We start from the raw sequence: 16,009 nt of genomic DNA, 5'->3' as shown, positions 1-16,009 counted from the left end.
AAGCAGCAGGCCTTCTTTGAGTAGTGAGGTAAAAGAAATCATAGTATCATTATAGGCAACTCGGTAATGGCCTGATATTTCTGCTATTGAAGTCAGTAGTAAATATTCTGCTGACTTCAAAGGGGAGCAGGGTGAGGTTACAGCCAAACACTCTTGGAAATCCCATCCAGAGCTTGATTTTTCTTGACCTAAGGTCCAGTTTAGCCAGCTCTGCTTCTATAAAGAGGCTTTCAGGAGTCCTGTAAAAGCCGCCAGAGAGATTTTAGCCCCGGGTTCACATGGTAGCAGCATGTGAATTGCTGCAAATCTAGAGGACAAGTCACCCCTCCCAGGATCTGCTTTTTCTTCCGCAGACATCCGGCTGGCATTGCTCTTGCTCTCTCTCTTCACTGACTGTGGAGAAGATGGGGCAATGGGTTTCCTAGTTAGGTGCTTGTCAGGTGGGGTGAACTCAGGCCAGGATGCCTGATGCTGTAGTGCAATAGGAGGATTGGGGCACCTTCATAACATCCTTGCCTTTGCTGGACCTCAGTCATAAGAACAAGGTGGCCTGTGTGCATGGAAAGTGTTACATCATCTCAGCAACCCATGGTCTGAGCTGTGACTTTGTCTCTTCCCATCACAGAGAAAGTGATCTTGAAGGCATTTCTCTTTTGTGTTTTTTCTTTTGTATTTTTACAAATTTTTCTGTTGTGTTTCTGTAATACTGTAGTTACAAAGTTCTGTGCAGGGTGGAAAAATAATTTTTTTCCATACATTTCCAAACACTGCCATAAACTAATTTATTTTTTAAACCAAGTAGATTTGTAAATATGGAATTATTATCTGCACAGGCCCTCTTCCCATCTCTTCCCCTGACTTATTCTGTAAACCTAGACCATTCTTCTTTGCCAAAGTTTCTGCCTCTCCAAAGGGAAAGCAAAGTTCATAAGTGGTTCATAAACATACATCACTTGGTATTTTAAATCCCTACTTCTTGTCATTGCTGTAGAAGTGATGTGCGATTGTGATGGTGTGATTTACTGCAACCTCAAAACTGTCTGAAAAAGATGAAACACACAAAAATGGTATCTACAGCCATTTGTTTGCATGTCTTAAACTACAGCTTTGCAGTGAGACCCTGATACCTTTTGGTTACATGAAGAGAAGCCGTGCAGCTGAGAGCTGCAGGTCAGCACTCCCCAAAACATTTCTGTTGCACATCTGGAGGGGGAACAATACAGCACAACCCTCTAGCTCGCATGTGCACTCAGACACGAACACCCTTTTTTTACTTTGCCACAGCTAGAAAACAAATAGCGTTAGTGTTTCAGAACATACATTTAGTTTCCACTTTCTCAGCGCCTTCCTGATTTCTTTGAGGAATCTCTGGTGTACCAATGGGGTGGCCATAGAAAACCAGGTTAGTGCACAGTAGAGGCTTTCATGGCCACTAATCTTGATGACAAAATTATTTGAACAAACACTTCTTGTGTCACCAATATATATTATGTAAAACCTTGTGACTTTGATTATGTGTCTATAATACAGATTAGTCTGTTTGGGTGTTTGGTGCTGACCTCCAATAAGCTCCTAAAGTATTAGCAAGAATTTGCAAGTGACAGGCAGGCAGAGGTGCTGTTCTGCCTAATCCCATTCTCGAAACTCTGACTATATATGTCTGAACAGTTTCTGCTGCTTTACTTAAGGTGCAGGGTTATTTCTTTCTCTGTCCCCTCCCAACTCCCTTTGTCCTTCTCTCCGCTGCTTTGATGTATCACAAATGTTGGAAGATTTAGCTAACCTTATGGATTAGAGCCAGGAAGACAGCGAGAACAAATTTAGAATAGGAGGCAGAGAATGTACCAGCTGGAAGGTGATGCTGTCAATCTCCATGGAGACCTCTTTAGTTACAGCTTTGCTAATCACTCTGTTGAATTGTATAGCGTCTGGTTGAAAGCCCATCCAAGTCAATGGAGAGTTTCTAATTGACTCGTAGCTTAAATTGGCCCTCACTCAGGACCATGAAGAGTTTACAGGGCATAGCCCCTAAGCGTAGCTGATTATGATTTGCATTTGTAGCATTTCCCCTGATGGCCAAAGGACAGCCTGAGGAGAAGCCAGCCCTTGATCCGGTCTTCTGCACTGGGGCTGGCTTCTCCTGAAGAAAAACACAGAAGCAAATTTAGACTTTGCCTCAGCAAAACACTTAGTTTTTAGCTTAGGAATGCCGGTGAACCATCTCTGTAGCCTTGTTAACGGCATGCGCGCTTCCCACAAGAGTCAGCTCATGCTGCAGATGTCCTGGGACCAGACCCATGGGAGCCTTTTGCCTCCTAACCCCCAGGTAATGGCAAGGGGCTAAGCAGGAGGCAACTGCATATATTTTTGAGTCTGCCCTGCATCACTAGGATGACCCTGTTTCATGGTTTGGGAGAGCCAAGGGAGGGACTACAGGCCTGGGCAGAGGGGAATGCAAACAGAGCCAGGAGAAAACGCTCAGAGGACCCTCATCCATTCAGTTGCTCTGTGTTTGGACATCCCTGAGCTCAGAGGGGTCTTCGGCTCACAGCGGGAGACCCTCCCCATGACTGCAATGCAAACAACAACAGCCTTCAGGGGAGAAGTTTGGATCCACACACTGCAGCTCAGGCTTGTCATTACTTGAAGCCAGACTGGCTTTAGACACTAATCCACTGAACAATTTCCAGTTGTTATCAAAATCTATTGGACTTCTTAACCACGAGTCCCTGAGCTGATGTACCACCCCCTTCAGGTTCCAATTCTCCAACTTGTTTGTTCAGAAATGATTTATTTGTCCTACAAGTAGGAACAATGTTAAGTTGATAAATGAAAAAAAATCAGCTGCACACAGTGCCTGATTTTTAAAGGGATTTAGGGGCCTGAACAGGTCCTTTTCCCGTGGAAAACCATCCCCCAAATATCAGCAACATTTTTCAAACCTCCATCGACGTTCACTCCATGCTGCGCGCAGGTACAGCCGTGTGTGTGTGTGTGTGTGTGTGTGTGTGTGTGTGCGCACTCAGCAGCATATTTCAAAGCAGCTCACACACCTCCACAGTCAATGAAGTTGTGCAAACCCTGCTTCAAGTCCAGTCCAGAGGTCCTATAGTGGATGTTCATTAACTGGGTAGGGGGACACTGAAGCACAGGGCACCTGCAATGAACATCTAAGATCCAACACCTCTTTGAGCCTCGCAGAAGTCGGCCTAGACGCAGACCTGTCAGAAGGGCAGACACAGTGCAACACGAGCAAAAATGAAGGGAAGGGGAAAGGACGACACAGCGGGAAAAAGTGAGAGCAAAGAGAAATTTCTGTTACTGTTTCTGTCACTAGGATTATTGCACTAGCTGATGGGGCTTAGCTGCCTAACTCCAAGACAGCATTCATGGTTTATGCTCGTAACCCAACCAGGTCAGTGGCTGAGGTCCCTAAATCCCTTTCTTCTCTCATTCCTTCTCTTCTGCATTTCCTGCCTGACTAGCTCGGTCAGCTCTCCGCTCTGCTTTCTGCTGAAAAAACCTCTTTTTTAGGCACTCAGCTTCCCCTCAAGCCCCTGCAAGGATGCTTGGCCAGGCCAAAAATCCACCAGACAGTCAGCTGCACCGAGAATCAGGGATGCACCAGCTGAGAGCTGCCCTAAAAGCCAGCTCAGAGCAGGATTTTTTTATTTTTCCCCCAAGAATAGAAGAGGCAAAGGAAGGGCCCCAGCCATGCTGCCTCAGGTGCTCATCTTGCCTGACGTTAGTCAGCTGGAAATTAGTGGTTCAAAGCCCGTCACCCCGGGCTCCCTTGACAGGAGGCAACAGGCATCTCCAGAGGAGGATTTGTCTGCGCTATTCTTAGGCGCCCACCCCAGATGAGATGAATCAGCCGCTGATGGTGCCTGTCTCTTCCCACCGGCACAGAGCGAGGGCCGGGTGACTCAGCCTTGGACTTGACAAAGTAGCGCTTAGAATTTAACCTAGTTCTCCCAAAAACTCTCACACAGGGATGGCTACGGGACCAGCACAAAAAATGAGTGTAACAGACACTGGTTCTGCCATATGTTCTTGACTTCTTTCTCTGCTACCTCCTCCTCATTCAAACACTCAAGTGAGAGGCCCAACGCAAGCACCATAAGTTAAGTTAAATGCTAGCTGGTTGCTGGGCTTGACTCTTAATTCATTCCACCTTCATTCTCCACCAGTCCTGTCATCTCCCTGAGTCTTAATGCCATTAAGAGCCTTAAATTTGTGTGTGTGTGTGTGTGTGTGTGTGTGTGTGTGTTTATGCTTTAAGTAAAAATTTTCAGGCTTCTGGCTACCCCCAAATCTTTTTTCTAATCCCCTTACTCAAGTGCAGGGTTGGTTCAAATTGTTAAAAACATTATTTTTGGTGGGTTGAGTGGGGATTAGGTGTTTCAAATACGATTATACAGCTATATCTACATTCACTGTGTAAGTGGGAATAAAACAATCATAAGCCTCTAAAAAGATGTTTAATAATAATTTTAAATTACTGAGAACTTGGTTAAAGGAGATGGAGAATTAAACCTGAAATGCAAAGGGAGGGAAAGACTTCACAAGCCTTAAAAAAAAAAAAGGAGGGGTGGAGAGAGAGAGAGAGGCCAGACCATGGTTTCTCCAAAAAAGGAGAGAAGAACCAATACAGAGGCTCAGTCACAGTCAGAAGCTTGTAGAAAGGCAGCTATTAAAACTCAACCAATTAAAGCCGTAAAACTTGTTCCCAGGACAAAGAATGGCCCAACTCTGCACAAGCCTCTCTCCTGTGATTACGCTAAGCAGCAGCAGGGTGTCGAGGCATGCAAGGTCTGCGGCCGTGGCTCCGCAGAGCCATGCGTGGGTCAGGGCTCCTGCTGCTACCCGGAGGCTCCAAGGACTTCTGAGGGATGCGGCCGCCTCTCCGGCGGCGAACACGCAGGGAGCGCTGGGTGCCTGTGAGACACGAACAAACCAAATACCACCTGTTTGGGCTCCCCAAACACAACTGCACGCGCACTGGCTCGGCGCGTTACTGCCGAAGCCCAAGGACATTGAAGAAGCCCATTTAGGAGGCAAACGGGCTGCCAGCTTTTGTGCAGCTGAGCCACGAGCACGCAGCCCAGGGTGCAGTTCCCGGCGGCTTCCAAAGCCGTGGCCAGCACTTTGCCGGCACCTGCATCTCTGCAAGCGCGGCCGGGCCTTTATTCTGGCGCGCGATGAGCTGGGGGCAGACCCTGCTGCTCTCGGCGGGGAAATGATTTGCATGTGCCCTGCACAGGTGTCAGCGGCCAGGCAGCGCGGGGGCTTGCCAGGCGCGGGCACAGAGCCGGGGCCATATGGAAAAGGGGAGTGATGGGGCAGAGGAAAGAACATGGTCTCGGCTTTGTTTATTTTTGGTGCGTGCAGCCGTAGTGCCAATGAAGGGGCAGGGGAGGGTATGCTGCGCTCAGGGTGCTCCAGAGAGCAAGGCACCCGGCGGAAGGCTAATGGTGGCAGCTGGGGAGGGGTTGAGTCAAGCCAACTGGCTGCTGATCCTCTTCTACCCAGTCCTTCTTGAGAGAGGAAATCTTATGACTCCAGGCAGAAGCACACTGTGTAACTAAGCAATGGTGAACCCGAGTCGCATTTAGCAGGGCTTGGCACGAACACCGGAGAGTGGGATACTCATCCCGAGAGAGCGCGAGCGCGACTGCCTCAGCACATCACCCACCAGCTTCGAGTCCTTAAAAGCCCCGATGGCCTCAGGAGAGCTCCAGGAGAGCAAAGGCCCAAAACCCCAAACAGATCAGCTTGTTGAATGGGGCTTCCCTTCCCTTGGTGTTAAGACACCGCATAATGCCCTCTGCACAGTGCACTGTTGACATCTGAGAGTCTAAGCTGTATAGAAACACTATGCATATGGTTAGAAAAAAAGTTAAAGGCATTTTACAATTATAGCAAGAAGTGCAAAACTGGGCTTTGGTTTCTTCTTGCTGTTCCAGTGTGACATCTAGTGGCACAGTGTATTTTTACTAATGAACTAGGAGATATGTGGGTTTTTTGGGTTTTTTTTTCAGATCTACTGTTGCAATTGTCTCCCAAATAGATTTTCCCCATTAGTCTTCAGAGGAAGGTCATGCGCTGTTTGGACGGAGGACTATGGGCTGTTTTGTCCCCTTATCCTGTTGGATTTTTCCAGATCTAAGTAAGTTGGGATTGGTTAAAGCTTTCACAGTGCTTAAAAGAGTATTCTATTTCCTAACCACATCGCCACTTCTCTAAATTTGTGTATATTGTATTTTAAAACTTTATGCCATGGATGCTAAAGACAGACAAAGGGAGTCATGGGTGCCGGTCTGGCAGTGACACAAGTTAAGAACTGTAATCATTTGAAAAGACAGATTTTACTGAAAAAGGGAAATAAAAAAAAGATTTAGATGACAACAGAGTCTAGTTGAAGGCTGGACCCTTAGATTTGAATTTGCAGTTGTTGCTAAAACATTATGAGAAGCGCCTAAGTCTTCTTTGCAAACCGTTCTCAAAATCAAACATATTGCTGTTCATACATCTGGTTCCTCCTTTGTGTGTTTCTGTAGGACCTAGGCAAAATTTTTGCTAAGCCTGTTGGGAGTCTGTTGAGTGAGATAAAGGGCTTGATCAAAGGCACATGATCTGTTTTTTTTAAAAAAACTGCCATTGAGTCACTGCGTAACCTTTGTCACGCTATTTTAGACATTTTTTAAATGTCACCCTTGCTTGTGCGCGCTCCTCTTGAGTTCACGGGGCTGACGGCAATGCTGAGATTTCACATGTCCACAGGCCAGGGCCCATGGGAGACGCCAGACACGCCGCTCACCTCGAGGAACAGAAAGGTCTCACCTCCCAGGGCATCGGTCTCTCTCCAGACTGATCAAAATGAAAGTGACCATTCTTCTTTCTCTGTCTTTCGAAGCCTAATTTATATGGATAAATACTGGGGAATTGTTTGGCTGGTGAAATGCTGCAGGCATCGTCTTCGCGTTAACAATTGTCGCAATTGTCATAGCAGGAACACGGCAGTTGAAAACAACAACACAAATCCTAAATTAAACAGCAGATTAAAGAAAACGTCCCCACTCAGAAAAGTAAATAAGGAAAAAAAAAAAGATACAATTAAAAAGCTCAGTGCAAATCTCTCATTGGTGGCAGACACCGATGCTAAAATAGGAACCCTTGCGTTAAAAAGACTTCCCAAGCACAGCGATTTAATTAAGAGAGCGAGCGACGTGGCAGGGACACGACGGCGGGGAAGTCGCAGCGCAGCGACGGGCACCTCCCGTGGTGCAGGCCGTGCTCGCCGGGCGCCGTTTCGGGCGCCGCAGCTGGCCCAGCGTGGCGGCCCACCGGGTGTCGAAGCGGTGGCCGGGCCCGCGACACCGGGGCCACCGCGGGGTGGCAGGGCCGGGCTGGCGAGGCCATCGGGGAGGCGCAGGCACGAAGCGGGCCCCACAGGGATGGGATCGCCTGCGCCACCGCCTTGCAGCGCTGCAGAGGAGCTGCTGAAAAATTCTCCCAAACAGGGCAAAAAGGAGGGCAGGGGGGGCACAGCTTGACGAGCCCTTGCCGGCCCGACAGTTTTGAGGTACAGCCTTTTCCGTCGGCCCCAAAAGAAGCATTCTCCACCCAGAAACCTTTACTATCTCCGTGGAGGCGAGCAGGGGCTGCAGGTGACTTGCTGGGCGTGGGGGCAAGCGACTATGGGAAGAGACGTTCAGAGGAAATGGCTCAGCTGTGATGTTTTCACCCTGTCCGGGTCACTGAGCTACTCCAGCGCTGCAGGGCCGGGCCCCGCACAAGGTGTTCGGCCACGGGGCTGCACGAAGCGGGGAAGGCGAACAGGCGAGGCGGTAACGCGAGCTACGCGCCCGTCGGAAGGGGGAAGCGCGGGCTGGGGGCGAGCGAAGGCGCCGCGCCGGCCGCGGCCTCCCGCGCCACCGCCCCAGCGCCGCGCCACAAAATGGCGGCGGCGGCGGCGCGGCGGGGCCGGGGCGGCGGGTGCCCGGGCGGGCAGGGCCCGGCGGCGGCGGCGGCGGCGCGGCGTTGAGCTGAGGGAGCCGCCCGGCTCGCCGTCCCCTCCCGGCCGTGGGACGGGCTCGCTCGGCCCCGCCGCGCCGGGAAGAGGCGGCGGCGAGGGGCGGCGCGGCGGCGGCGGGCGCAGCCGGGCCGAGGCGGCCCCTCGCGGGCGCGGCGATGAGCGGCCCCTCGGAGGCGCGGGAGCTGCCGGAGCGGCTGCGGGAGGCGGCGGCGCTGGGGGACGTGGAGGAGGTGCGGCGGCTGCTGCGCGCGGGGGCGGACATCAACTCCCGCAACGAGATCAACGGCTGGTGGGTGCGGGGCGCCGGCGGCGGCGGCGGCGGGGCCGAGGGAGGCGGCCGCTGGCTCTTGGCTCGCGCCCGGGCGGCGGGAAACCGTCGTTGCGCCGCGCGGGGAGAAGGGGGCGGGCAGCGGCCGTGTGCCGGGGCCCGGGGTGGCCGCGGGCGGCGCTGAGGGCAGCAGCCCTGGGGCCGGCAGCCCCGCTCCCGGGAGGCGCTTCCCTGGCCTCGCAGGGGGGTTGGGGCCGAGATGGGCGACGCCGGGTTCCCCCCGTGGGACGTAGCTGCACCCACGTAAGGTCTTCTCTCAGGACGCGGTCTTGGTTTTGCCTCTTTAAAGAAGAGGAAATGCTAATCTCGAAGGGCTTTGCGCTCTCCTGCTAGAGGATCATATAGAGAGGAGGCCGTCCCGTTGCTCCCTGCCCCATGAGCTACATCTGGGACCTCTTTTAATAAAGTTGCTCGTGTGCGGGGCCGGTGGCGGTGGTGGAGAAGCGCTGTTTGCCCCGCACGGTACCATATCACGTCCTCGCCCCAAAGAATTTATAACCGAATCATAACTTAAAAAAAAAAAAAAGACCACCCAGTGAAGGAACTTTACTCCTGGTTGCGATCCAGGCAGATAGTTACGGGCAGGTCGCAGAGGCGCAGCTCCAACCAGGCCTTGCTTCCCGCAGGACGTGCCTGCACTGGGCCTGCAAGCGGAACCATGCCCAAGTGGTGTCGTGCCTGCTGGACGCGGGGGCCGACAAGGCCATCCTCACGGCCACGGGAGAGCTGGCCGCCCAGCTAACCTCGAAGCCAGGCATCAGGAAGCTTTTGGGAGGTACCGTTCCTTTTTTTTAATATTTCTCTTTTGTGTTTTTAATGCTTTTATCTTGGCCACTAGGTTACACCAGTCAAAGTTTCGTCAGTATCTAGTTATACAGCCCTGATTTATAACTGTAATCCATACTCATGCAAATAGACCTGGGGACTTCAGTTAGAAAGTGTAAGTATTCAGAGCTTTGTCATCAAGAGATTGAAGACTTGTACGCTTGGGAAATGTTTCCCGTGCAATCATGTTTCCTCTGACTAAACAGAGCTAGCGTGTAGGCTGCACTTGGAGGCTTTCACATTTGTACAACTTGACCATTGCTTGACCATAAGAAATCTTACAATTAAAGCGACTGCCGAATTTCACAAGTGATGGTTTCTGAGAATTTTGTTACACTGGGACTTGCTGTAATATTAATTTTTCCTTCATGATTCTCTCTATAAACCCAATGAGTCCCACTAATGTATTTCATGTTAAACTTTGCATCTGCGCCACTCTTGAACATTGCAGGTGCCTGTTTCCATCAGCAGCTCTGTACTATGGACTCCAGATTGTTTAAAGTGTTTCACCTTTACAAATCTTGATGTTAATCTTCTGCTAATTGTACTTATATGTGAATAGCTCTCTATAATGATGTGATCTTACATTAATGATATACTATTATCTTAAAGGAAGTAGCAGCTAAATCATGACTAAGATTACAACAGGTGCAATTGAAGGAATGGCACATTCTTTGCACAAACAGTTTTGTTTTCTTTTGAGCAAGGTGCTCTTTCTTCAACTTCGTTCAGGGCAAATGACTTGAGTTCTGACTGTTTTTAACATCTAAACTGACAAGTCTGAGTGAATGAATACCCTGTTCATTGTTGCCTTATATATCTGTCTAGTTATTAAGCTTTCATGTGTTTGCTGTGGAATAAACACTTATTACTTACATTCTTCTAAATTTTTTTTGTTCTGGGAGTGCAGAGCTGTTGACCAGATCTTTCTGAACTGCCTTGACATTAGTATAAACGTCCTACAATTCTCAGCCAGGCAAGAATTTAATTTACTGCAGTACTTTAAGCAAGAGAAGAGGTGGCTTGGGTCTTACCAAATATTCACTAACCCAAATAAATAATTCTGTTTAATTTATTGGCATGGGTCATGATAAACTATACACAGCAGTGTACTAAAAGCATTACAAAATAAGATTTAGCCAAGAACTACTGGTCAGTTCCTCTGAAAATCCTGGAACAGCAGCGCTAGAAAAGACATCACTTTAAATGTTTCCTTCTGCTTTGCTTTTAAAACCCCACAACACATTGTAAAAATTCCCAATTTTTTCTTTCATTTTATACTTAAGTTGCCTCACAGGTGCCATATACTTATGATAAATTAATATCATCCTTATGATTACCTCAAAATGAGATACTGTAGTTTTAAGACACACTAAGAAAACTTTATTTTCAAAATGAGAAAGATCTATCTAATAACTTTTTTCTTCCCCTCTCTCCACTTCCTATCCCTCTATTTTTGAACTGCATTGATAGAGGAAGAAAATGAATGTCAAGAAGTAAAAGATTTCAATTTGCCAATTGTTGCAAACTATTTGGCCAATCCACCATTCCCTTATATTTACACTAAAGAAAGCATTCCAGACAACTTGGTGGAATCCCAGAATGAAAGCGTCTCCATGTCATCTGCTTCCCAGTGTGAAACTAGTCCTTGTTCATCAGCAACTCAGGTTGAAAGCATTTGCACGCCTACATCATTGAACGGTGAAGATGATTTTCCTGCATTAGACACCGCAGAACAGCTGCCCACCCCGTCGGCAACTATCACAGCACCAAAATGCATAAAGCCGAATGTACAGAATGGCCCTATTTGCCAACCATCCTTGTCTCATAGTAGAGGTCTGTTTTCTCCAGTAGCATCAAAGCAGGCTATACCTCAGCAAACGAAGGGTTCACCTACTGGTCCTGCACCGACGTTTCAGCCCTTTTTCTTTACTGGAACTTTCCCATATAACATGCAAGGTAATGAAGTGTAATTTCCCATCTTTCTATTATATACTGTTCTGTATTATTTTGGTTACTAGTTGAAAGCTGAAGTTAAAATGATTCATTTGGCTTTCAGATGAATTTGGAATGGAGGCAGAGATGTTGATTTTTGGCTAAAAAGAACAAAATGATACCTAGGACTTTTTTTCTGCTCTCCTAAGTAAGATAATTGGTTATACAGTATTTTAAACATAGTAACCCTTTGCAAGCTCTTTTTATTTTCCTCCCATGGAAGGATCAGTCTTTATGCCCAAGCAACCTAAAATCCTAATTTTGCAAAACATATATAGCAAAAAGTACATCTCTGATAGTTTGGTAGCAACTTGACTTTATAACTGGATGGATCAGATTTTTAACATTGTAAACATGCTTCCCCTGTGCATTTCTGTTCTGTCTCAACCACCGTTGTTGAAATAAAACCTTCAATTAATTGCACAGTATGTCTCAGTGAGATAATGGGTATTGTACTTAAAAAACCTGAATTCAGAAGATAACTGTAGATACTTTAGCATTAGGTTTGGGGGATATTTTTGAGGGGAAAAAAACCTTTTATTTCAATCTTTTTTTTCAATTAGAACTTGTGCTTAAGGTAAGAGTCCAGAACCTCAGAGACAATGACTTCATTGAAATTGAACTAGACAGACAAGAACTGACCTATCAAGATCTGCTCAGAGTGAGTTGCTGTGAATTGGGTGTTAATCCAGAACAAGTAGAGAAGATCAGGAAATTACCTAATACACTGGTAAGAAAGGTAAGAGCTTTCAAATCACAGATTAATTTGACATTGTGCTTTGTAGACATCGGAGAAGATATTTCTGTAGAAAGATCAGCAAAACATGGCATTGTGTTTAAAAAAACAAAACCTGATTTAAGTTCACAAAGTCAAAAGAATACTGGACTTTTCTTCTTCTAACTTCACCATAGTGTATTTCAAAATATTTTTTTGTCAAATTAGGCATAGAGTATTTCAGCTCCTAAAGCATATGAAATGATTACAGATAGATTTTTTTCTTTTGAAATGTATCAAAAACAATGCATTAGTGTGCTTTTAGCGTAATTGCCATGTATTGCTTAAGTGCTTGCTTGTCTTAAAAGAACAAATAGTAAGGGGAGAAAATCCACAAATTGGCATGTGAATAATTTAAAGATATGCCATTAACAAAAGAACATGCTTCTTAGGTTTAAAAATACCTGGAGTCCTGTAAATGAAATCTGTTGGTCACAACTCTCAGTAAAGTGACATACACATAGTCAAAGCTTTGAAAGAAAGAGTATACACTGACACGATTTTTGGCATTATTTATTCATATTATTGGGTGTGAACACTGTACAGTTTTAGTTTTTACTTTCTTTAGCTATTCTAATTATTTACAAAGTAAAAGTAGATGTGTTTAGAAGTGATTTTGTTCTCCTCTCCATCTTTAAAAGGACAAGGATGTTGCCAGACTTCAGGACTTTCAAGAACTGGAATTAGTTCTTGCAAAAAGCGACAACTCTCCTTTCAGAAATGCTGCATCAACTTTGACTGAAAGACCATGCTACAATAGTAGAGCATCAAAGCTGACTTACTGACTCTTCTAGATGAATCTAGAATATGAAAACCTGCTAATTACATGCTACTGCCTTTTGAAGGCAGTGAATTAAGTGTGTGTGAAACCTTAAGTTATTGTTAGGGTTAATATTTTAACTAATAGTTTATCTTTGATATTTAATATCCCCTTTGCTTTTATTTTTTTACTTGATGCTGTATTGAGATAAAGGATACCTCATTTGTCTACTAAAATCATATGCTTCCAATGCAGTTCAATAAAGTTTATTAGTTGTATTTGGCAAGAGGGCAGGAAGAACTTAATTGTTGGTATGAAAAGTATCTTGAGTACTTGCACTCTTTGACTAAGTTACAGCGTTGTGGAAAAGAGATTCAGGAAATAAATAGTATATATTCTTTTTAAACTTTCTAATTAAGTTAAACTTTAGAGGGTTTTTTGGCATATAATGAACTGTTGCTCTCCAAAAATGTAAAATTTGCAATTCGTTCATCTCTTCCTAAAGTCTTAACAAGATACAGTGTCTTTTTTTCACTTCACAAAATGTTATGTGAACTGAGGACTGACAAGTTGAAGGCTTGCACTAGTGGGAGTCAAGAGAGGAGCATCTTCAAGAATTTGACTTTTTTCCATGTGAAACATGGCTTTTAAATTTCATGTGTAGGCCCAGGACTGAAGTGCAATAGTGGTAAGTGCAACAGACATTCCCTATTATTTGAGCCATATCTATATCATGGGCACAGAGGCCTGAACTGCCTCTGTGCAAGCTAACCCCAGAACCGCACCTGAAGCAGGTCCATACCTCAAGTGCACAAAAGTCTTATTTTCCTGCAGCATCATGTCATCCTGGCTGTGTTGCTGCTAGGCAGAAGCTGGTATATATGCAAAATACTGCACTATGGCTTGTGCTGGTGTTTGTTAGCTTGCAGCTCTGCACCACACTGCACTGCATGGTGCAGATAGATGGCCTTACTCTCCACCTAAACACGGCCCATTAGCAGAACACCATTCTGTCTGTCTGCTGGGGGTAGAAGTATTTAATACCCACAAGTGCCAGGAGAAACAATTTTTCACTGGGCTGAAAATAAGAATAGTGGAGTAAAATTGTCCACATGTAAATGGCTGTTGCTTTCCCCTGTAAGAATAATTGCAACTTAAAGGATGGGATCCTTCCAACTCCACAAAAAAAAATCTGGAAGCATCTCTTAACTGCAGCAAAGTAAGCTAACATGCCAATTCAAAAGAAAGCTTGTTATGTTTCAGGAGGTAAGGAAGTGAGCACAGAGCTGAGACTGTCATTTTTTTTTCCAACCTCTTGAGAAGACTCTGCATTACTCGCATCAAAACTCAGTACTGGCAGTCAGGTAACTTTATGGACAAGCCTCATGGACCAGTTCAGGGATGCATGGTTAGTTTCTGCTGTGAGAGGAGCAGGAGAAGCACAATAGTATATTTTTGAGGTATCACAAGCTTAAGGAACATACTATGCTCTTGATTAGCCATACTAAACAGGGAACATAAAATAGGAGAAATGGCAATTAGCACTGCACCCCTGGAAGAATAAATAAGCTGTAACTTCACAGTGCACAGTCTACTTAAGTCTAGTCTCACTTTTACATAGTGTCAAATGTTTTAGCCAGGTAAGTACTGCAGTGGCCTGAAGGCCTCCAGGCGCTTTCACTAAATATTAAAAAACAACACCACCCCCCCCCCCCCAAAAAAAAAGGCTTTGGTTAAGATGCAGACTGCTTAACTTTCATATAAGCAAATCAAAAATGAAAACATTCATCTGTGGTTTTATGAATGGTGAAAGTCACCATCAAAACAAAACCTGAAATCATTCCTCTTCATCCCAAGCAAGTTCTCTTAAGGTACTTAAGTAGCAGCAGTGTTGCAGCATTAACATCCTGAAATTTTTCCAACTAACATGGTAGTTTGCAAAGCTATACCTTAAGAGGTTTTTTTTTTTTTTTTTTTTTGCTACAAAAAACCCTACAGTGATAACCTTTGCACCAAAAACTTTATTTGGGTACTTGTTTTCTTTCTGGACAGGAGTGATTTTTTTTTTTTTAAAAGAAAACACAACAACAAAAAATCTAGTACTGGTTTTCCTTCCACCTCTGGTTTATTAAGCTGCATAAGAGCAGAGTCTTTATGCATAGCTGAAACTGTTTCTTTGCTGATCTGGACTGCAGTATCGATGTTCAGACTGCACTGTACAATTGACAGGTTTCGGTAGGAGCAGCATAGCTGCCACAATTTCTTAGCTTCCTGTGGAGAAGCTGCTTTATCCTTGAATCTGCTCCTCCAGGGGCTAGTTGTGAGGTTAGTATAGGCACGCAGGTCAGAAGAATATGAACATCCCTTTTGCCAACAGAACAGATGCTTGTTTTGGTGTTCAGGATTTTACTAAATTATTTGCGCTTTCTTCAGCTCAAAATTTTTGCATAGTGGATTGAAAATAATCAGTCATCATCCTTTCCCAACTGCTCCATATTACAATGAATGTGACTTACTTAACATCTCATCACTTAAACTCTGCCAACCATTGCAATGCTGCTGTTTAAGGAGTCTAAGTGCACAAAATTGAACTTTTATTAGTTGAAGTCTTGCCTCATTCCCTGTGTAACTGTTTAAGTACCCACTCTCTCCCTTTTTCTGCATCCAGGAGGTGTGCTAGTGTTAAAGTGTGATTCAGCTCCTGCTAAGCTCAAGACTGTGACACAGTATGAAGCAAAAACTCATAGCTACACAACGCTAATTTTTCTTGTAGGACAAGGAAGGGGCTTTTATCTTAACACTTGCATATTTATCCTTTCAGCATAGTTTGAAGACTACTTCAGATGATGTGCAATAATTGTTCAGAAAAATCTATTAGTTAATGACTCAATTATAAGTATTTAATTTTGCAGTTCCTGTGTTTAGGAAATCAGTGTAAAGACTGCCTCCACTAATTACTGAAAACTCAGCTATAGCAGCAGCTGGTTTAAAAAAAGCTTTATTTGCTGTAGTTTCCACAAGGAATAACTGTTAACTTCAGTCATGATCTGAATAATAGTGCTAATAACAGTAAGTCTATGCATTCAGAGAAATATTTTTGTATGTTTTATGCAGTTTGATAAACTCTAAGGCACACTAGCTAACTTTTTTTTTCTTTGAACAATAAACCGTTAGTATGACAACTGAGAATAAGTTTACAGAACTTAGTGTTTTTCCAAGGACAACTTTTGTTTGCACTACAAACTTCTACTGAACTGACATTGCTACTTTTCACCTGTATTAAAGTAT

At 45.2% G+C, this 16,009-nt stretch overlaps 1 protein-coding gene across 2 annotated transcripts; it reads left to right on the top strand.

Annotated features, from left to right (window-relative positions):
- Nucleotides 1-8,184: 8,184 nt before the first annotated feature.
- LOC106485141 (ankyrin repeat domain-containing protein 40-like) lies at nt 8,185-12,999 on the top strand. Of its 2 annotated transcripts, none has more exons than XM_067308459.1 (5): nt 8,185-8,327; nt 8,993-9,141; nt 10,665-11,150; nt 11,750-11,916; nt 12,603-12,999. In XM_067308459.1, exons 1-5 carry the CDS (start codon nt 8,194-8,196, stop codon nt 12,744-12,746), a joined length of 1,080 nt encoding a protein of 359 aa, XP_067164560.1. In that variant the 5' UTR covers nt 8,185-8,193; the 3' UTR covers nt 12,747-12,999. The 2 variants fall into 2 exon arrangements, with proteins under 2 accessions (XP_067164560.1, XP_067164559.1); XM_067308458.1 differs by having other exon boundaries at nt 11,750-11,925.
- Nucleotides 13,000-16,009: the final 3,010 nt, after the last annotated feature.

The sequence above is a fragment of the Apteryx mantelli genome, chromosome 19 (genome assembly GCF_036417845.1).
Source record: "Apteryx mantelli isolate bAptMan1 chromosome 19, bAptMan1.hap1, whole genome shotgun sequence".
Taxonomy (NCBI): domain Eukaryota; kingdom Metazoa; phylum Chordata; class Aves; order Apterygiformes; family Apterygidae; genus Apteryx; species Apteryx mantelli.
The sequence above is the reverse complement of the archived record's forward strand: the minus strand, read 5'-3'. Positions and strand labels throughout refer to the sequence as shown.